Source organism: Carex rostrata, chromosome 10, assembly GCF_964058835.1.
Source record: "Carex rostrata chromosome 10, lpCarRost1.2, whole genome shotgun sequence".
Classification (NCBI taxonomy): Eukaryota; Viridiplantae; Streptophyta; class Magnoliopsida; order Poales; family Cyperaceae; genus Carex; species Carex rostrata.
In genome coordinates this window covers 4564016-4580946 of record NC_135927.1, presented here as the reverse complement: position 1 = coordinate 4580946, position 16931 = coordinate 4564016, and the positions used below count along the sequence as shown (strand labels likewise).

General features: G+C 32.7%; 2 protein-coding genes across 3 annotated transcripts; one reads left to right on the top strand and one right to left on the bottom strand.

Annotated features, from left to right (window-relative positions):
- Window positions 1-262: 262 nt before the first annotated feature.
- Window positions 263-7785, bottom strand: LOC144560555 (uncharacterized). Its single transcript, XM_078309782.1, has 13 exons — window positions 7498-7785; window positions 6890-6963; window positions 6498-6581; window positions 5847-5927; window positions 4985-5065; window positions 3857-3949; window positions 3473-3652; window positions 2905-2972; window positions 2620-2671; window positions 2189-2242; window positions 1582-1674; window positions 1328-1394; window positions 263-748 (listed from the first exon to the last, which is right to left on the bottom strand). The coding sequence occupies exons 1-13, from the start codon at window positions 7637-7639 to the stop codon at window positions 657-659; spliced, it is 1161 nt and encodes a 386-aa protein (XP_078165908.1). The 5' UTR covers window positions 7640-7785; the 3' UTR covers window positions 263-656.
- A 449-nt stretch (window positions 7786-8234) lies between these two features.
- LOC144560538 (uncharacterized) lies at window positions 8235-11011 on the top strand. 2 transcript variants are annotated; one of them, XM_078309763.1, is made up of 5 exons: window positions 8235-8339; window positions 8716-8749; window positions 9116-9233; window positions 9738-9890; window positions 10584-11011. In XM_078309763.1, the coding sequence occupies exons 2-5, from the start codon at window positions 8742-8744 to the stop codon at window positions 10770-10772; spliced, it is 468 nt and encodes a 155-aa protein (XP_078165889.1). In that variant the 5' UTR covers window positions 8235-8339; window positions 8716-8741; the 3' UTR covers window positions 10773-11011. The 2 variants fall into 2 exon arrangements, with proteins under 2 accessions (XP_078165889.1, XP_078165888.1); XM_078309762.1 differs by lacking the exon at window positions 8235-8339 and having other exon boundaries at window positions 8615-8749.
- The last annotated feature ends 5920 nt before the right edge of the window (window positions 11012-16931 follow it).

Genomic DNA, 16931 nt, shown 5'->3' with positions numbered 1-16931 from the left:
CAGTGATTTACCTAAGAAATCCAGACTCCTATCAAGGGAGCACAACATGCTCCATCCGTTATGCGATTCAGCACGAATCTTAATGTCAACATATTACTTGTTAAGAACAAGTAGATTTTGGATTCATCGTTGGAAGTAAATTCGTTAGATTTTCAGATTCCTTTGAAGAGCATTGTATTTAAACAGAAATATAAAGAACAAGCCAGGTCAAATCCAACTTAATTCCAGTAAAGTGTTAAATAATTATTCAAATAAAAGGGATTTCAGTATTTTGCTCATTATATCATCACTGTATAAACTGCAAAATTGTTTTAATATCCAGATTTATAAAAAAGAGAAAAAAAGCAAAAGATTATTTCCTATCCCAAAACAAACAACAGAAACAAATTCAAGTCTAATATCCTTCAGAAGAACTAAATCATGCTCACTTTTTTTTAACGAGTACACTAATGTACAGTTAAATCATATACAAAAATAATATCGTGCAATTGCTTTTGCATGTAAGTCTACTTGTTTTGATGATCAACGACTCTCTGAGGAACTTCATTTGCATATTTGGTCATTTGCAAGTGACGGTTTGCTACACTATTTTGTAGTGGTTCTTCCTTTTTCTCATCTCAAACTCTACAAAAAGCGCATCTAGTACCCCGAATCCATTAACTAAATTTACCAATCTCCATCTTTTTCTTGATTGCTTTTTGGCTATGGTACACAAAGGAGTCCAAAATTCCTGACATGGTAAAAATGCCTGAATTCACACGAAGAAGATTGTTGTCACCGATTTATTATTAAATAACTTCAAGAAGTATAAATCTAATCTAGAAACCCAAAGTTTCTTATTACAAAAACCAAATCTCTATCATACATCATATTATGTGCTTCCTTTATCAATTTCCATTCTAGATAGTTGATGTTCGACAATTGACCATTACAGGACTGAACAGTATGGGCCCATTTGGCAAATACATGGAATAGTGGAAAAATGGAGAAGGGAAGAAGGCTTCTATTCCATAGTATTCTTTTTTTATTCAGCATGTTTGGAATAGTGAAAGAATAGAATTGGACCTATTCCAACATGTGGTGAATTCACTCTTCCACAATTCGACCTCCCCCATGGAATAGTGGGATGGAATAGAAAGGGGCTAAAGAGCAAAAGAGAAGGGTTTGACAGCATATTTCCATTCCAATTCAACTTTTAATCCAATTCCACTGAAGTTCGGCTACTATTCCATCACAATTCCATCCTCTTCCCTATTCCTCTTGTACCAAACAGGCCCTATATGCAAAACCTATTTTCTATTGGAAATTGTTAAAATAGAAAGCATACCTCCAACAATAGCACACATATTTGTCAGGAAATGCAAGAACGACTCGTAGCTCTCTTTTGACATCACCTGAAGAATTTATATTGTTTTCACATTAAATGTTGGAAAATCATACTTCTTTGAAAAAAACACTGAATACAAAACAAGATCACATGGTCCAATTGGGCAATTAAGCATCATGCAACAAAGATGCAATTTAAACCAAATAAGCGCTCAAGTGACACGATAAAATCACTTCTAATTATCACTAATTTACCTTAATTGGAGAGAGGTCATAGAAGAAGAATACGCCAGGAAGAGACTGGACTCGACCTACCTCATCAACTCTAAAGTGCTCTGTCACAGAAAACTGCATGATAAAAATTGTGAAATAATTTGAATTCATACAGATATATACATTAACAGATTTAAAAAAAATAATAATAATTGAGTGAGGCTGTGGTACTTCGCAATGTGCACATAGGTCAGTGATCCATATTTTCGTTTTAAAAGTTTAAACAACCAATCAAAACCATTCAACATGATCTTCATATGAAAATGTACTTTGAAACCAAATTTTTCATTTTTCAAAAGAATTTTTACTATTTATTAGAAAGGTAGAAAATCACACAATTTAAAGATTTTGGACCATCCGAAAGTATTGATTTTTCTACCTATCAAAAATATTGTAAACAAATTTAAAGAAAAAAAATTGTAAACTTTGGTCTGTAACTACATTTTCATATGGAGATCATGTTGAACGGTTCAAATTGACTGTTTGGACTTTGAAAACGGAGATATTGAAGCATAGTAGCATAGCCTCACTCAAGTTTTTGCTTGAAAAGAAAGATAACCCAGAGGAAAGCCAACGAGAGAAATCTTACCTGATTAGATTGGATAGTATGATTGTTTATGTCTGTGTAGACTGTTGGAACGACCTAGAATCAAGTGAAATCAGGATGTTAAGTAAAAAAAAATTTAGTAATTAAAAAGTAAGTGTATAGTAGGTTGTTTTTTTGCTGCTCTACTTGTACAGAAATTTAGGTACAGGTCTGATTGCAAGGTCACAGAAGGGAGCAACTTTTCTAAAAAAATATATACACAATCCAATGTACCATTTACAAGCTTAAATTATCTTATGTTCAACCTGAAATCAAGAAATAACCATTTATATCCCTAGAAAATCAAGTGATACCTACATACTACTAGTCTTCCCAATTTTTCACAAACATTCCCTCACAAGAGAAAAACAGTCAGATGGGCATTTTAGACTTTTGGTAGAACAAACAGCTAAAGTGAGTGATAGAAGAAATACCTTTATGAAGTATTGATACATCCCAAATGGTAATAGCTGTATCCATTTTGATCTGATAAACAAAATTTATAAACAATGGATCAAGCAATGGTACTCTCAATTGACATAGTTTTGACTTGATATTAAGGTTTAAATTGCATAGTTGATTAAAATTATGTTCAATCAAATTAATTATACAGAGCTAAAGGCCAATTGAGGCAAATTTAACAGCACAAAATTAAGGCATACCAGTACCAGGGTTACCAGTCCAAATTGAAATCTTTGAATTAAGAGAGAATTAATTACCCATCAAGTGGATTTACTACACCAGGGAAGTAATCTCCGAAAGCTAATCGGTTTATCTGGTGACTCATCTGATCATGAGAGAGGATATTCACAAGGTCAATAATGTCAATTATGTTAAGAACAAAAAGAGTGAGGCTATGGTACTATCAATAGTGCGGATTGGTCCGTCCTATGGATCAATATCTCAGTTTTCAAAGTCCAAACAGTCAATCTGAACCGTTGAACATGATATAAACAAAGCTATGCTATATTTTCTATATTATCAATAAAACACAGCTACTAAACAGAACTATACAAACAAAACCGACTTAATTACTGTTAATGTTTTCATACTATTTGAATATAACCAAAATCAAGATTGATCACCCTTACAAATTTCATGCTGGTAACTGGCATTTAAGAACTTGCAACCATTAAAATCAACCCAGATAGAAAATATTTATTCTGAGTTGCAAGTATAAGATTGTTGAGCTTATTCCCAAAAGTTGAGTATGATATAACTTTGTATCATAATATGCAAATGAATCCCTTAGAACAAAATTAATCACTCGAGAAAGGGAATGATTACATTAAAACTGTCCTTTCCGAAAGGAAGCAAGTCGTGAACATGCACATTAGCCTGTTGAAAGCTCTTGCCAGGGGCAAAATGGAAATTTCCCGCTACTTTATTGACTTCTAAGAAACCATAGATGTTGCATCCTTCCCCTTCTTCGTCTTTTATTCTTTGAAGAAACCCTTCCCGTTTGCACTGTTTGATTCAGTACAAATTAATGTTAGTACCAAGAGTATCTATTGAACTTTTTAAATTTTCATACCAGTACATTCCAGTCTGTTAAGGTTATAATACCAGCATTTCTTTTCAATTACTTGCCTGACATATTGATATGTGAGCATTAGCTGGTTGGTACCAAGTTCAAAAGGTATACTGTACTACCAGTTGGAGACTCATTACCTGGTCAATCGAATCAGGATTCGTGATGCCCCAACCTTTTTGTCGGTATGCCTCTCGTACTTCCTCACAAGTGTTGCAACACGAATCATCAGACTGAGTAAAAAAAAAAAAAGGTAAAAAAAGGTAAAGGTGCCATAGAACATGTCATGCTAAACCATCATGGAGTACTGTTTTAAGGGTCAATGATAAAGAATGCCATTATTAACTAACCATGCTGTTAAAAAATTATAAACATATTCCAAGGGAGCAATGGCTCAATCCAGCCATGAGTTTTAGAGAATAAGAGTGACACTATGGTACTATGCATAGCGCGGATTGGTCCGTACTATCAATCAATATTTTCATTTTCGAAGTCAAAAAGTCGATCCGAACCGTTTAACATTATCGCCATATGAAAATTTACTAGTAAATCAAATTTTACATTTTTTAGAAATTGTTTGCTACTTTTTTTTAAATAGATACAAAATCACTTGATCTAAAGATTATCAGTCAAAAGTAGTGATTTTGTACATATCTAAAAAAATAGTAAAAAGTTCTAAAAAATATAAAATTTAGTATGCAAATACATTTTCATATAGAGATCATGCTAAATGGTTCAGATCAACTGTTTGGGCCTTGAAAATGGAGATATTGATCCATAGTATGGACCAATCCGCGCTATGCATAGTGCCATAGCCTCACTCAGAGAATTAAAGGCAGGTTGGGTCTCACCCAACCTAACTGCCAGGTCAATAAATGTGTACCTACATAACAACAGGACAGGTGGTCCAAACCTATGGTTTGGAATCATAGAGTTGCCAAAAAAACATCGGTTTTGGATAAACATGGATGCTGTTCCTTCTGATACTACTTTTTATGAGACATTTGGCCTAATGGAGAGTTAAACCTTTCGTTAAACTAAAGAGTATAATTAAACATTCAATGGGTTGTGTAAGGACCTCAATCCTTTTGCTTTAAGATAGGTTGGGTAATGAAAAAACATACTGACCAGTACACAATCCATATTTGTAGTTGTATCAGAGTAACCAGGCAATTATATAGAGGTCATCATATGTGACCCATTACATATTTTAAGGCTTACAGTTGTACCACCTTCAAGACAAATAAAAAAAAAGGATAGAGTGATACCATTTCTGCTCCATAACAAGAGCCACAGTACGTTTCATTGTGTTCAAGCCTCCCGCCATGCTTTTGTAAAGGTTTTTCCATCTGTTTAATTATAAAACATGAAAATAATGATAAATGATGATGATGATGATGATGATGATGATGATGACTTTTATCATCAGAATAAAACAGATTAAAGGACACCCAGACTTTGAAAATTATTATATGTTAGGAAAAACATAATTCATTATAGACTGAGGCTATGGTACTAAGCATAGCGCGCATATTGGTCCATACTATTGATCAATGTCTTTAGTTTCAAAGTCCAAACAATCAATCTGAACCGTTCAACATGATCTCCATATGAAAATGTACTTGTAAATCAAATTTTACATTATTTTATAATTTTTTAACTAGTTTTTTTAGATAGGTAGATCCAAAGATTCTAGACCATTCAAAAATAGCGATTTTCTATCTATCTCAAAAAATAGTAAAAAAATTCTAAAAAATGAAAAATTTAGTCTGCAAGTACATTTTCATATGAAAATAATGTTGAACAGTTCAGATCGACTATTTAAACTTTAAAAATGAAAATATCGATCTGTAGTACGAACCAATCCGTGCTATGCATACTACCATAGCCTCACTCTTCATTTTATGTATTATTTGTAAATGAGGAGTTGGGTGAGAATAATCTCCAGGTAAAAGGATTTTACTTTTGAATCAGTTATTCCTCATCAGACACTCCCTGAAATAACTGATTCCTATTTTCTTGAAAATACTTTTATCAAAAAAGAGTGCTAGAGCAACCAAGCAACATCACAGTAACTGAAATTTGACTTTCGAGTACAATAAAACCAAAGGAGAAAAGCAAAGTACAAACCTTATGAGAACCAATGTCTTCTTGTCTAGTATCAATCACATTGCCATGTGAATCTATTCTCTTCTTTATTAAATCATGCTTCTACAAAAAATAAACAAATAAAACATAGTTGAATTTCATGAGCTTCTATGAATTAATGAATATAGGTAAAACATTTCACCATTTTAATAGTCTAAGGTAAAAAAATGGCGTTATTTAACCGTATCTTGAATTACTTTATTGATATTTGAGCATCATAAACAACAATCATGTACATAAAACTCTGATGGGTTTACGTAAGATTTGCAAATAAGTTAACAATCAACATTTCTCATACATGCCATATTAAAACCAATGCGAAAATTCACATGGTTTTCACTTCAACGTGCATTTAGAGAAAGAACAAAAAATAGAAACAACTCCTGCACTTAGGTTAGCAAAGTGTATACCATATGCATCAAACAATCCAGTAATTGAGAAGCTATTTGTGAATTACAAGCAAATGAAAATAAGAGTATTATTGGGAGTACATTTGCAAGCATGACAAAATATTTGTGTCATTATCAGAAAACAAAATATATATAAGGACCTCAATAAGAAGTAACACCATTACTCATGAGAGAGAGAGAGAGAGAGAGAGTGAGAGAGAGAGAGAGAGAGCTCAATTCTTACGACATCAAGGTGCTCTAAGCCACTTATATCCATAGCATCAGCACTGATGATCGAGCATTGAAGAGCTGGGAATGTTATATCAAACTGCCCTTTCATTTCAGAACAAATAAAAAGCCCAAAATTGATCAGTAAATGTTTTCTATAAGCAGCAACTCGCTTATTTAACAAAGAAAATAAGGCACCTCATCTTGACTTTTCTACAGATGTTTCAATTGTTGCCATTGTATCCTTATTTTCCTTCTCATTTTATTACTTGGAAAAAGAAAAAGAGTATGACAACAATTAAATTTGGCCTCACGAGGTATTTACAAACTTATTTAATTGTTATACTATACGCTAGTATTATGCACATGAATGAAGTTTTCTTATGATAGAAGAAGAGAAAATATTACATTGATTTTCAAAGTTTCTCCTCTCGAAGTATCTACTACAAGCTGTGTTTCTGTCACTGCATGGAGATAATACCCTACAAAACAGAAATTAAAACAATAAATATAAACATCCAAGAGTAAGAAAGAATCAGATAAAATGTCAGAAAAATTGTTAAAAGATTACAAATAAGCACAATTGCTATCAAAATAGCAACACCTAATACCTACACATATCAGTCAATGATCAAATAATTTTTTTCATTTGTTTATTCAATTGAGGTATTATGTAAAGCTCATGGTTCAACTTTGGAACTAAATATCAAGTTTTTACCAGTACCAATACCAAGACAGTATACCAGTACCAAGATGTGAGTACTGGTACAAAACCAGATGTTTGGTCACAGCATTTTGGGTTTTTTCTACCATGCCTTCACTTTAGATTGTTTAGGGTAGATGCTCAATCAGTTCAAAAAAAATATATATATATTTATACTATACAAAGGCTGTATGTGAAAAATAATCAAAAATGTTTACAAATGTCATACTAAAAATAGCATTTTAGGGACAACAATGCAAATTCATCCCACCTTTGACCAAAAAAATTTGAAGAGGAGAAAAATTAAGCTTACGAAGCTCAGAGATGAAGAGTAGAAGCATAACAATGGAAGAGGCTAAGGTAATAATTCCTCCAGAAAGAGTTCTCCTGTAGAAATCCTCGTTTATTTTTGGAAACAAATCTAGGGTTCGAAACTTCCCGAACGCACCTTCCATTGTCGATCTAGTTGTGATCGATCGACAATTCTCAAATCCGAGGTTTCTGATCTACTTCTGATCGATCGACATTCCCCTTCTTTCTCTTCTCTTGAGTTTTAGCAACTATGCCCCCAGCTCAGAAACAATTTACAAAACCATCCACCAGAAAGGAAATCGTATCCTCTGAGTTGACTCCAAATTCTGACTTTAGATCTGGACCGACCAATTTTACTCCGCACGAAAATTAACGGATCCGATGTTTTCTGATCCCTACACGGCTACACCTCTGGATCCGCTCGAAATTTAAAGTTATGGCACGAATCTTGATGTTAATCGCACCGCCCCCGCTCCAGATAAACGAGTGCGTATCCTCTGAGATATCTCAAATTTTACGTGACCGACGTGTCTGTTTCCTATTCGAGGAGAGCGCGGTTGCCGGTATTATTTGAGCCTTGAGATTCGTGCTGGACGTATTTGAACGGTTTAAATGATTCAGAAACTAACTCAAAAGATGAGATAACAGGTTTATAACTCTCGCCAAAAACCCAAAATGTTACCGACAAAGGCCCAATGGGTACGGATCTGCATTCCATTTCCATTTCAGATCCGAATCCGGCCACTTCTATTCCATTCCAGAACTTTTCTTCTCAGCCGAGTCGCCGACCCGCCACCTCTCTCTCTCTTTGAAACGCTTTGTAGAGGCTGCCATTGCCAAGTGGTACTTCTCTCCTTTTGCTGTTAGTTGATTTGATTTTTTACTATTTGTAAATACTAATTACTGATGCTATCTATCGGTGTTTGTTCGATCAAAGGATCTAATCGTACCAACATTTTTATACATCGAAACCTAATTCGGAAGTAATATATATGAAAATCACCAATTTTAATTAGACCGAATATCTTAATTTTTTTTCTGTTACATGTGAACATTAGCATGATACTGGTATGCTCAATTTATCAGATTGGTCCCCAACTAATTTTTATAAATTCCACAATTGACAACTCTTTTGGACTCAATGTAGCCTCAGTTATGTAATTTGAATTGGATATCTTACTTGACATTCCATTTTCTTTGTATCTACTGTCAATTTCAGGTGCCAGTAGATCTTGCTTTGGAAGTATGAAGATGTAAGTTCAGTTCAACCTGATTTTTTATTATTTTTTTTTTGCACCCAAGTTCAAATACTTTAATAAATTTTCAGATAACATTTGTGTTAGGTGCTGATATGATATAAATGATATAATTTGTGCATTTCTAAAGGTCAAACTTAGAGGAAATTAACATTAAAAGAAGAAAAAAAAATACATCCAATGCCCTTTTTTCTCTAAATTTCCATAAATTCTTTTAAGCAAGTTGGAATTTATAAAATAGAAGCTTGCATAGTAATGAAGTGATGGATGGGATATGTGCTCTTATTTTTCGTCAATGTTTACCAACATTTTTTTTTTCATATTTTCTGATGTAAAGAAGAAATATCTTCTTTTTTTTTGCAGAGAGAAGGCAAATGTGGGGGGCTTAACAAATTTTGAGGTATTTGATTTCTTAAGGTCAAGAGGAGCTACATCTGATCCAATGGGCTGCCTTGGTTCCGTTGCTCCTTCAGAGTGCAAGGTACCTCTTTTTTTCAGACTTTGTACCAGTCAGTTCTTCCAGTTAACTGGTACTGTACCAGTAGAGGCGGGTCTATATGGAGTGAATTGGGTTCAATTGACCCCCATTCATTTTAAAAAAAATTGTGCTTATACATGATTTCTATATAGTTTAGAGTAAAATGCTATGGGTACCGTAAATTGACCCCCATCCTCAGCTTGAAAATTTTATAGATTGACCATTGACCCCCATTCATTTTTTAAATTTATTAACTTATGCATGATTTTCTATATAGTTTAGAGTAAGATGCTATTGGTAATATAAAATTGACCCCCATTGCTTGAAAGTCTAGCTTCGCCTCTATGTACCAGTATGAACTAGTAACCATGCCCCACTTAATTGTGTACATAAACTTGATACTGTTATCGTGGATCCTATGCAGAATTTTTTTTAACAAAATATAACATTTATATAAAAAGAATTATAATTGAGGTTGTTTGAAACTTGATTTTTTTTTTAACTTAGGTTTTTGAATACTTGAACCGAACTCCTGCATGTACACAGACGAGAGAATCAGTGAATGAATTTTTGGTCAAAGCCGACAAATTCAAGATCACAACTTCTGAAAAATTGAATATAGTTAATCTAGTACCGAGGGGCCAACCTGAACTCTACGGGGTATTTATCCTTTCTTCTTTTTCCTTTTCTTTTTTTTTCTTATCTTATGCAGAGTCAGTTAACTCAGGTAAAATCAAGTCTCAGTTGACGCAGTATTGTAAAATGTAGGGTTATAAGCAATGTGTTCTGACTGTTTTTATATTATTATTTATACGAGGTCTAGCTCTATGTACCAATTAATATTCTAACTTTGGGTTAGTGACATAGAGTAGTACAAGATGTACTGTCATTTTTCACTGGTGATTTCCGTACCAGGTTTTGGTACTGTACTATTAATGTCTGTTGGTCCACTTGTTTCTCAACCTAGGATAGAATATCCCATTTAATGCATACAAAAGAAGAGGAAAAAAAAACATTATATTTTGTTTCTTTATATTTCATAGGAAGAGGACTCTAGTAGTATATAATGAGTGAGGCTATGGTACTATGCATAGCACATATTGGTCTGTACTCTGGATCAATTTCTCTGTTTATAAAGTCTAAATAGTCGATCTGAACCGTTCAACGTGACCACCATATGAAAATATACTTGTAGATTAAATTTTACTTTTTTAAGGAACTTTTTACCTATCTAAAAAGAAGTAAAAAAATTTAAAAAAATGTAAAATTTAGGCTGATATAATTGGCCACCTTTTATAGCTTACCAGAGAAACCATCAGTTTGCTTTAAATAAGGCTTCATATATTTTTACAGATGATAAAAGATTGTGAAAAGAGGCTTGTTAAGACCGAAGAACAAATTGTAAACGGTAAGAAAGAGATGGTACCAGTAGAGGATCACGCACAAGAGTTGCTCGAATTAGTGGAAGAGGTTTTTCCGCAACCTTCTGAGGAGCCACAAGAAGAGCCACAAGAAGAGCCGCTAGAGGAGTTGCCACAATAAATCATATCCAGTTATAGTTGTAGCCTGTTCATCTCTTCATTTTGTTTCTTTTGGTGTTTATTAGCTATATAGTGGAAGTTTTGAATTGGTGTTTAGCTTATCAAGTACAGGTAAGGATAAATTTTTATTTTGTTAACATATCGGGTTTGGGTGAAGACTAATTTGTACCAGTTACCCAATATGCTAATTATTAAAAATAGAAATTATAAATTATATATAGATATATATATTTATATGGGGATGATGCATGATATGATACAGTTTTAATCATGGCCCAAATATATCTATTCAATGACACCATTTTATCTATTTAATATGCATTGATTAATATAAAATGACAAATTAGTTCTTTTTTTTATTGGGAGAATTTTATGTATACCCCTCAAAAACCTCGAAATTATGTACTCCCCGCTCTAAAATTTGTAATATTATATTGACCCTTGTAAATTTCAAAAACTCACAAATTTATCCAAGTAATTGACTTTTCTATTAAAACTCATTTTAAATATATAAAATACTTATTTTATCATTTATTAAACAAAATAAAAATATGTAGTACGTGTAAGAGAAAAATTTCCACTTCTAACTAATCGGTTTCAAAATTAAATGATCTTATGAATCTTAAAGGGGGGATTCGTAATTTCGAGAATTTTGAAGGGTATACATGAAATTCCCTTACAAATATGTCTTGAATTTTGATGGTTTAATTCAAAGGTTTAAAATAGTGTTTATCGAGTCATAGCTGAATGGTCGAAAAACAATGCTATTGCTATATATTGCACCGCTATAGCATGCTATAGCGCCGATAGCGTCATAACTTTTATGGTAAAAAAATTCTATAGCAACAGTACATTACATCACTAAATTATGCATTATTTAGTGTTGCAAACTTATATGAGATTTCGATTAGAACAATTATTTGTGTTAGACTTTGAGCCTTCCTTTTGAGAAATTTCAATTGGATAATACAAATATTTTATGAGATTGTTAGTGGTTGTAGTATCTATCTTTATCTTACAAATTAAGAAAAGAAAATTATGATCATAAAATAACAGCAAATGCACATGCTGTGATGCAATCTTTGAAACATTGAAAAGACTTGCATGATATCTTCTTTTCAAATTAAAACATTGAATTGGTACTACCAACCAAGGCTTGGGCCATTTGTTGAATCATTTTATTTGAAATTTTAGTATGAAGAGGTTGATTTTTTGCCCATATGCCCTTCCATTGTTGTATTTACAACTCACAAGAAAAGTCAACAGATGGTAAGAAAAGAAAATGATTTGTATGACATTTCAAGACTTGGTCCTCAATTTATATTAAAAAAAAAATTATATGAAGTATACATATTATCTTCAAATATTAATAATTCTTTCAAATGTGGGGAAAAAAAATCTAAACAAGTAAATGGGTTTTGGTTTATTAATTTGTTGTTTTGTTGGTGTTTTAATGTGTCTTACAAGCATCCTTGCTTTTATTACTATAAACAAGAATAAGAGAAATGAAGAGATAATTAGAGAAAGAAAAACATTTTTTATATCTGTAAATTTGGGAAATGAGATTATTCATTGAAAATAATTTTATACTCCCTTATTATTAACTCTCCTTTTTTTTTAAAAAGAAAAGAAAAAGAAATAAAAACTACTTCACCAACTCCCTAATTTTGTTGTAAGAGCTCAAAAGTTTGAACAAACAAATTACAACTCAGTTTAAACATTATCACACAAATAGAAAACATAAAAATGGATATTCTGAATTATTAATTGGCCCAAGGAAAATGGATGGCACATGCCTTCACCTTATCTTGTCTCTCAAAATTATTTCCAAAGATTTTTTTTATTCAATGTGTATTATTAAGTGAAACATGTATAAACACTTCAAGAGAAATTTATTTTTTAGTGAAGAGTTGAACATTTTATCATTTCACTTGAAACATGATATAAATGAATAATTCTTGTCTAAAAACCATTTTTTTATGATGTCATTTTGATTGTTTGTGTATCAACATTGTTACCATATGCTTTGCTAGTTCTTAATTTGTTTGACCCTATATATTCCTCAACTTTCAGCAAAAAAAAAAAAAAAGGAAAATACTGTTACCAAGCAATTTATATATGCACTCACACTTCCAACCAGTGTGGAGCCATTTCTTAAGGGTTTTAGAAAACTAATTAATTACTCTTATATAGATTAATAAGGGTTTTAGAAAAAAATCTGAACCCGATTTGTGCGCAGAGCATGATTCAGAAATAAAAAACTTATCAGACAGTATTCGTCAAAAGAAAAAAGAACATAGTGAGATCAATTCTAAATGAGTAAAAGCACGATTCGAAAAAAAAAAGGTGGGAAGGGAGGCGCGATTCAATAGGCAAAGGTGTGATTCGATAGGCAGAGCTTAAGAGGAGGCGGAAAGAGAGTTATAGAGGCAATTCGAATACGAACTCATTTAGAAAAGAAAAAAAAAATTCAACCTCAATTTCTACCAACCTCTAGCTCAAATTCTGACTACAACACTGCTTCCAACATGTATAACAACCAAAATTACAAACATAGTGCTATAAAATTATTCAGAACATAATGCTTTGCTTTTCTTTTCTTTTCTTTAAAAAAAAAAAACATGTATATACATGAAAAAATATTTCCAATAAATATCTTACTCAGAACTATTAATCATGACTTTCTTACATCATAACAGAATACGCCAACCATGCATGATTGGAAAAAAAACATATAATTAATGACCATGTGATTGTACAATACAAAGGAATAATATAATAGAACATGCATGACACTTAGCATGCTAGGTAGCATGTAGGCATCTTTTTTCCATCACTATTTTCAATCAAATCTAACAAAAAGTTTTCATGAAAAGACAGATTAATATAAGATTTTGTATCATTGTTAACCTCATAACTATTCTTTTTTTGGGTGTATGATGAGTGATGACTTCAATTATTTGCATGTAACAAGTGAGTTTAATTACATGATATATTAGCACATTTCATATTTGCAAGAAGGCAAACATTATCACATTTAAGGAAAGAAAGATGCAACATAATATTCAAAAATATTATTATTTTTTCTTTAAGGGAAAAAAAAACTTGTACCTCTTAGCATCTCCTTACAAAGAAAATGACAGCATACATAATTAAGCCTCTATTGTCAGCAATTCAGCATATATATATCCTATTGTTTAATTAATTTCATAACACATATATATATATATATGAGGAGGGATCGGATGACACTCTTTTTTGGTGACATCGGATGACACCGTGCATTTTCAAATTTCAAATAGTCGATCCAAACCGTTCAACTTGATGGATATGTTAAAATGTGCTTGCAGATCAAATTTTATATTTTTCTGAATTTTTTTACTATTTATTAAGATGGGTACAAAAATTCAACGGTCTGAATATAGCGATTTTGTTAAATACTTAATAAATAGTAAAAAAATTCAGAAAAATATAAAATTTGATCTGCAAGCACATTTTAACATATCCATCAAGTTGAGCGGTTTGGATCGACTGTTTGGACTTTGAAAACTTTGAAAATGCACGATGTCACCAAAAAAGATGTCATCCGATCCCTCCTCTGTATATATATATATATATTTTTTAATTAAGGCAAGAAGAGCTTATTGGCACATTGACAGCGCCATACAATTGGGTAATACTCCTCCATTGGTACCAACTTGCTAGGCTGTATTGCCACTTGTATCGGTCGGCAAGGATAGCACCGGCCACACCGGGCCCAGCACGACGGAGGCGCTGACCCAATCAGTTGCCTCTTTATCACTGTATGGACTTGGTTCATGCTAGACTTGATCCCCTTCTCTTTCACTAGGTACCTTCCTTCTGTCACACAAACTAGAATGATCGAAATAGACATAAATTAGTTTCTGTTTATAATGATAAATCAATGGTACTAGTAATGATAAAGAAAAAGAGAAACAAGGGGAAATAATCAAAGTATGATCTATGATGAATGAATAGACTAGAGATGTTTGTTTCAGCTTCTTAATTACGTACTTTCCTTAGAGGGTTCAGATGAGAAATGAAAAATTTCTTCATTTAATTTTTCAGTAATTAATCCATGAGAAATCATTAGGGGAATAATCAACCAAGAGAAATTAAGTATAGATAAATACTTTTTAGAATATATTGAACATGATCAAATTCTTGTTTTTGAGGGAATACTTCAAAACTAAAATAAAAATATTACTACAAATTCTTTGCAGGGAGAAGGGGAAGAAAAAAATTGAAAGAACAATTAACAAAAAAAAACAGAGAGAAGAAATTAAGATAATGTACCGATAATTGCAACGGAGAAAATGATAATTACTAATAGGAATTGAATGCTAGAGTTTCTTAGTTTTGCCATGGCCATCTGAATAATCAACCAGTGACACAGTGTGAATTGGTGTTGTGAGTGAAGAAGAGGGGGGTTGTTGGTTGGAGGAAGAACCTGCGAAAGTTACACTATTTGTTGTGACATGATATATATAGTTGGTATATACAACATTAAATATTAATTATACCTTTTTTGTTTATATGGAAATTACATTACCTATTCAAATTAGGGGTGTAAACGGTCGGACACGGATCGGATAGTGGTCTTATCATATCGGTATCCGTTATAATTTTTCGGACACGGATATGGATAGTCTCGGATACTGATACGGATACGGATCGGATATTAAACATTACGGATACGGATATTTTTCATAATTAGCTTGTTGGTTCCAAAACATCTATTATATTGTTAAAATATTAGGCACTAATTATGTCATAGTGTTATATTAGTTATCAAAAAATATATATATCTATATGCAATTTAATAAATCAATTTAAGAACATATAGTACATTTGTTGTAGTTTAAAAGTGTAAACGGTCAGATACGGATAGTTAAAAGTGATAGAGTCGGGTGTCCTAGAACAAACTATTATTTGTGCTTCTTGTTCATATGATTAATTTACTGGAGTCAATATGTTGCCTACAAGTTGCATTACTTATGGTTTATCTAAGTATTTAGATTGAGTGATAGCCACACTATAAAAGTAATGAACTTTAAAGTATCCCTAGCCAAGGTAATTAGCAAGGAACACTGATTGCACGTGAGACTAGTGTGACGATTGAATGTTGTGATTTAAGATTACGGATCAACTCGGACTTGCTGTCGATTCAATATCACAAATGCATATAAGTGTTTATATGTCATCGAATTTGACCATGCGTGAGCATCACTATGGATTCTATGTTTTGTCATTGATGGTTCACGGTGTTGTTGTCTTAAGTCTGAGAATATGGTATACTTGCAAGGAATGTGAATTGGTGGCTAGTGTCCAATGCTCTCCATAAAAAGGGGTCATTCAGACATCTTCTCTGTGTACAATACTTATGTTGGGTATGACACATATGTCAACAGGACTAAATATCCTTTACTAGGCATCCTGGTGTATGCAAAGTAAGCTATGATATCCCGGGCCCCTTGATAGAGGTTATATTATATGTGCACAACCTGATTAACTAGCTGCAATTACGTATTATAATATAATGCTCACGTGTCAAGAAATATAATCGATGATACAGTGGGAATGACAAACATCATGTCTCGCGTTCATCAGAGGATAGTCATGATGTCACACCCCGCGGCCACAGGTCGTGACAGTCCCCCGCCGTAAGCATACAACGATGTGTATGCTTACAAGGCAATTAACAATTTAAACCAAACAACACGCAATTCAAAACAAGTTTCTAATATATAATCAGAGTACACAGTCTGGACAGTAAATAATACAACATAAGTATCTCATCCGGATACCAACCATGAGGCCTACCCTAAAACTATACACCAAAATATCTAGGGTCCTGAGATGGTAAGCTACTATGGCTTACTACTCGCGTGCCTCTCCGGAATCAGTCGCACCAGTACTTGTAAAATAACCGGGAGGGTGGGGGTGAGAATAAATTCTCAGTGCGAATTTGCCACATTTGAATTATTGGACTTGCAATCAAACTCTATATTCAACAATGAAACTCAAACAATAACAATGCAAACAGATATATAAGAAAACATAAATAACAGAGTCAATGCTCGACAACAATTTAATCAACCTGAAACACAGTTTACGGAATTTCCAAGATGAATTTCAA

Coding starts and splice junctions, on each gene's coding strand:
- LOC144560555 (XM_078309782.1), bottom strand. CDS start 7,639: ATGGAAGGTGCGTTCGGGAAGTTTCGAACCCTAGATTTGTTTCCAAAA. Junction 3,950..4,984: donor CTTGTTATGGAGCAGAAATG/GTATCACTCTAT, acceptor TTTTTTACTCAG/TCTGATGATTCGTGTTGCAA. Junction 3,653..3,856: donor ATCCTGATTCGATTGACCAG/GTAATGAGTCTC, acceptor TGAATCAAACAG/TGCAAACGGGAAGGGTTTCT.
- LOC144560538 (XM_078309763.1), top strand. Junction 9,234..9,737: donor TTGCTCCTTCAGAGTGCAAG/GTACCTCTTTTT, acceptor TTTTTAACTTAG/GTTTTTGAATACTTGAACCG. Junction 9,891..10,583: donor GCCAACCTGAACTCTACGGG/GTATTTATCCTT, acceptor ATATTTTTACAG/ATGATAAAAGATTGTGAAAA.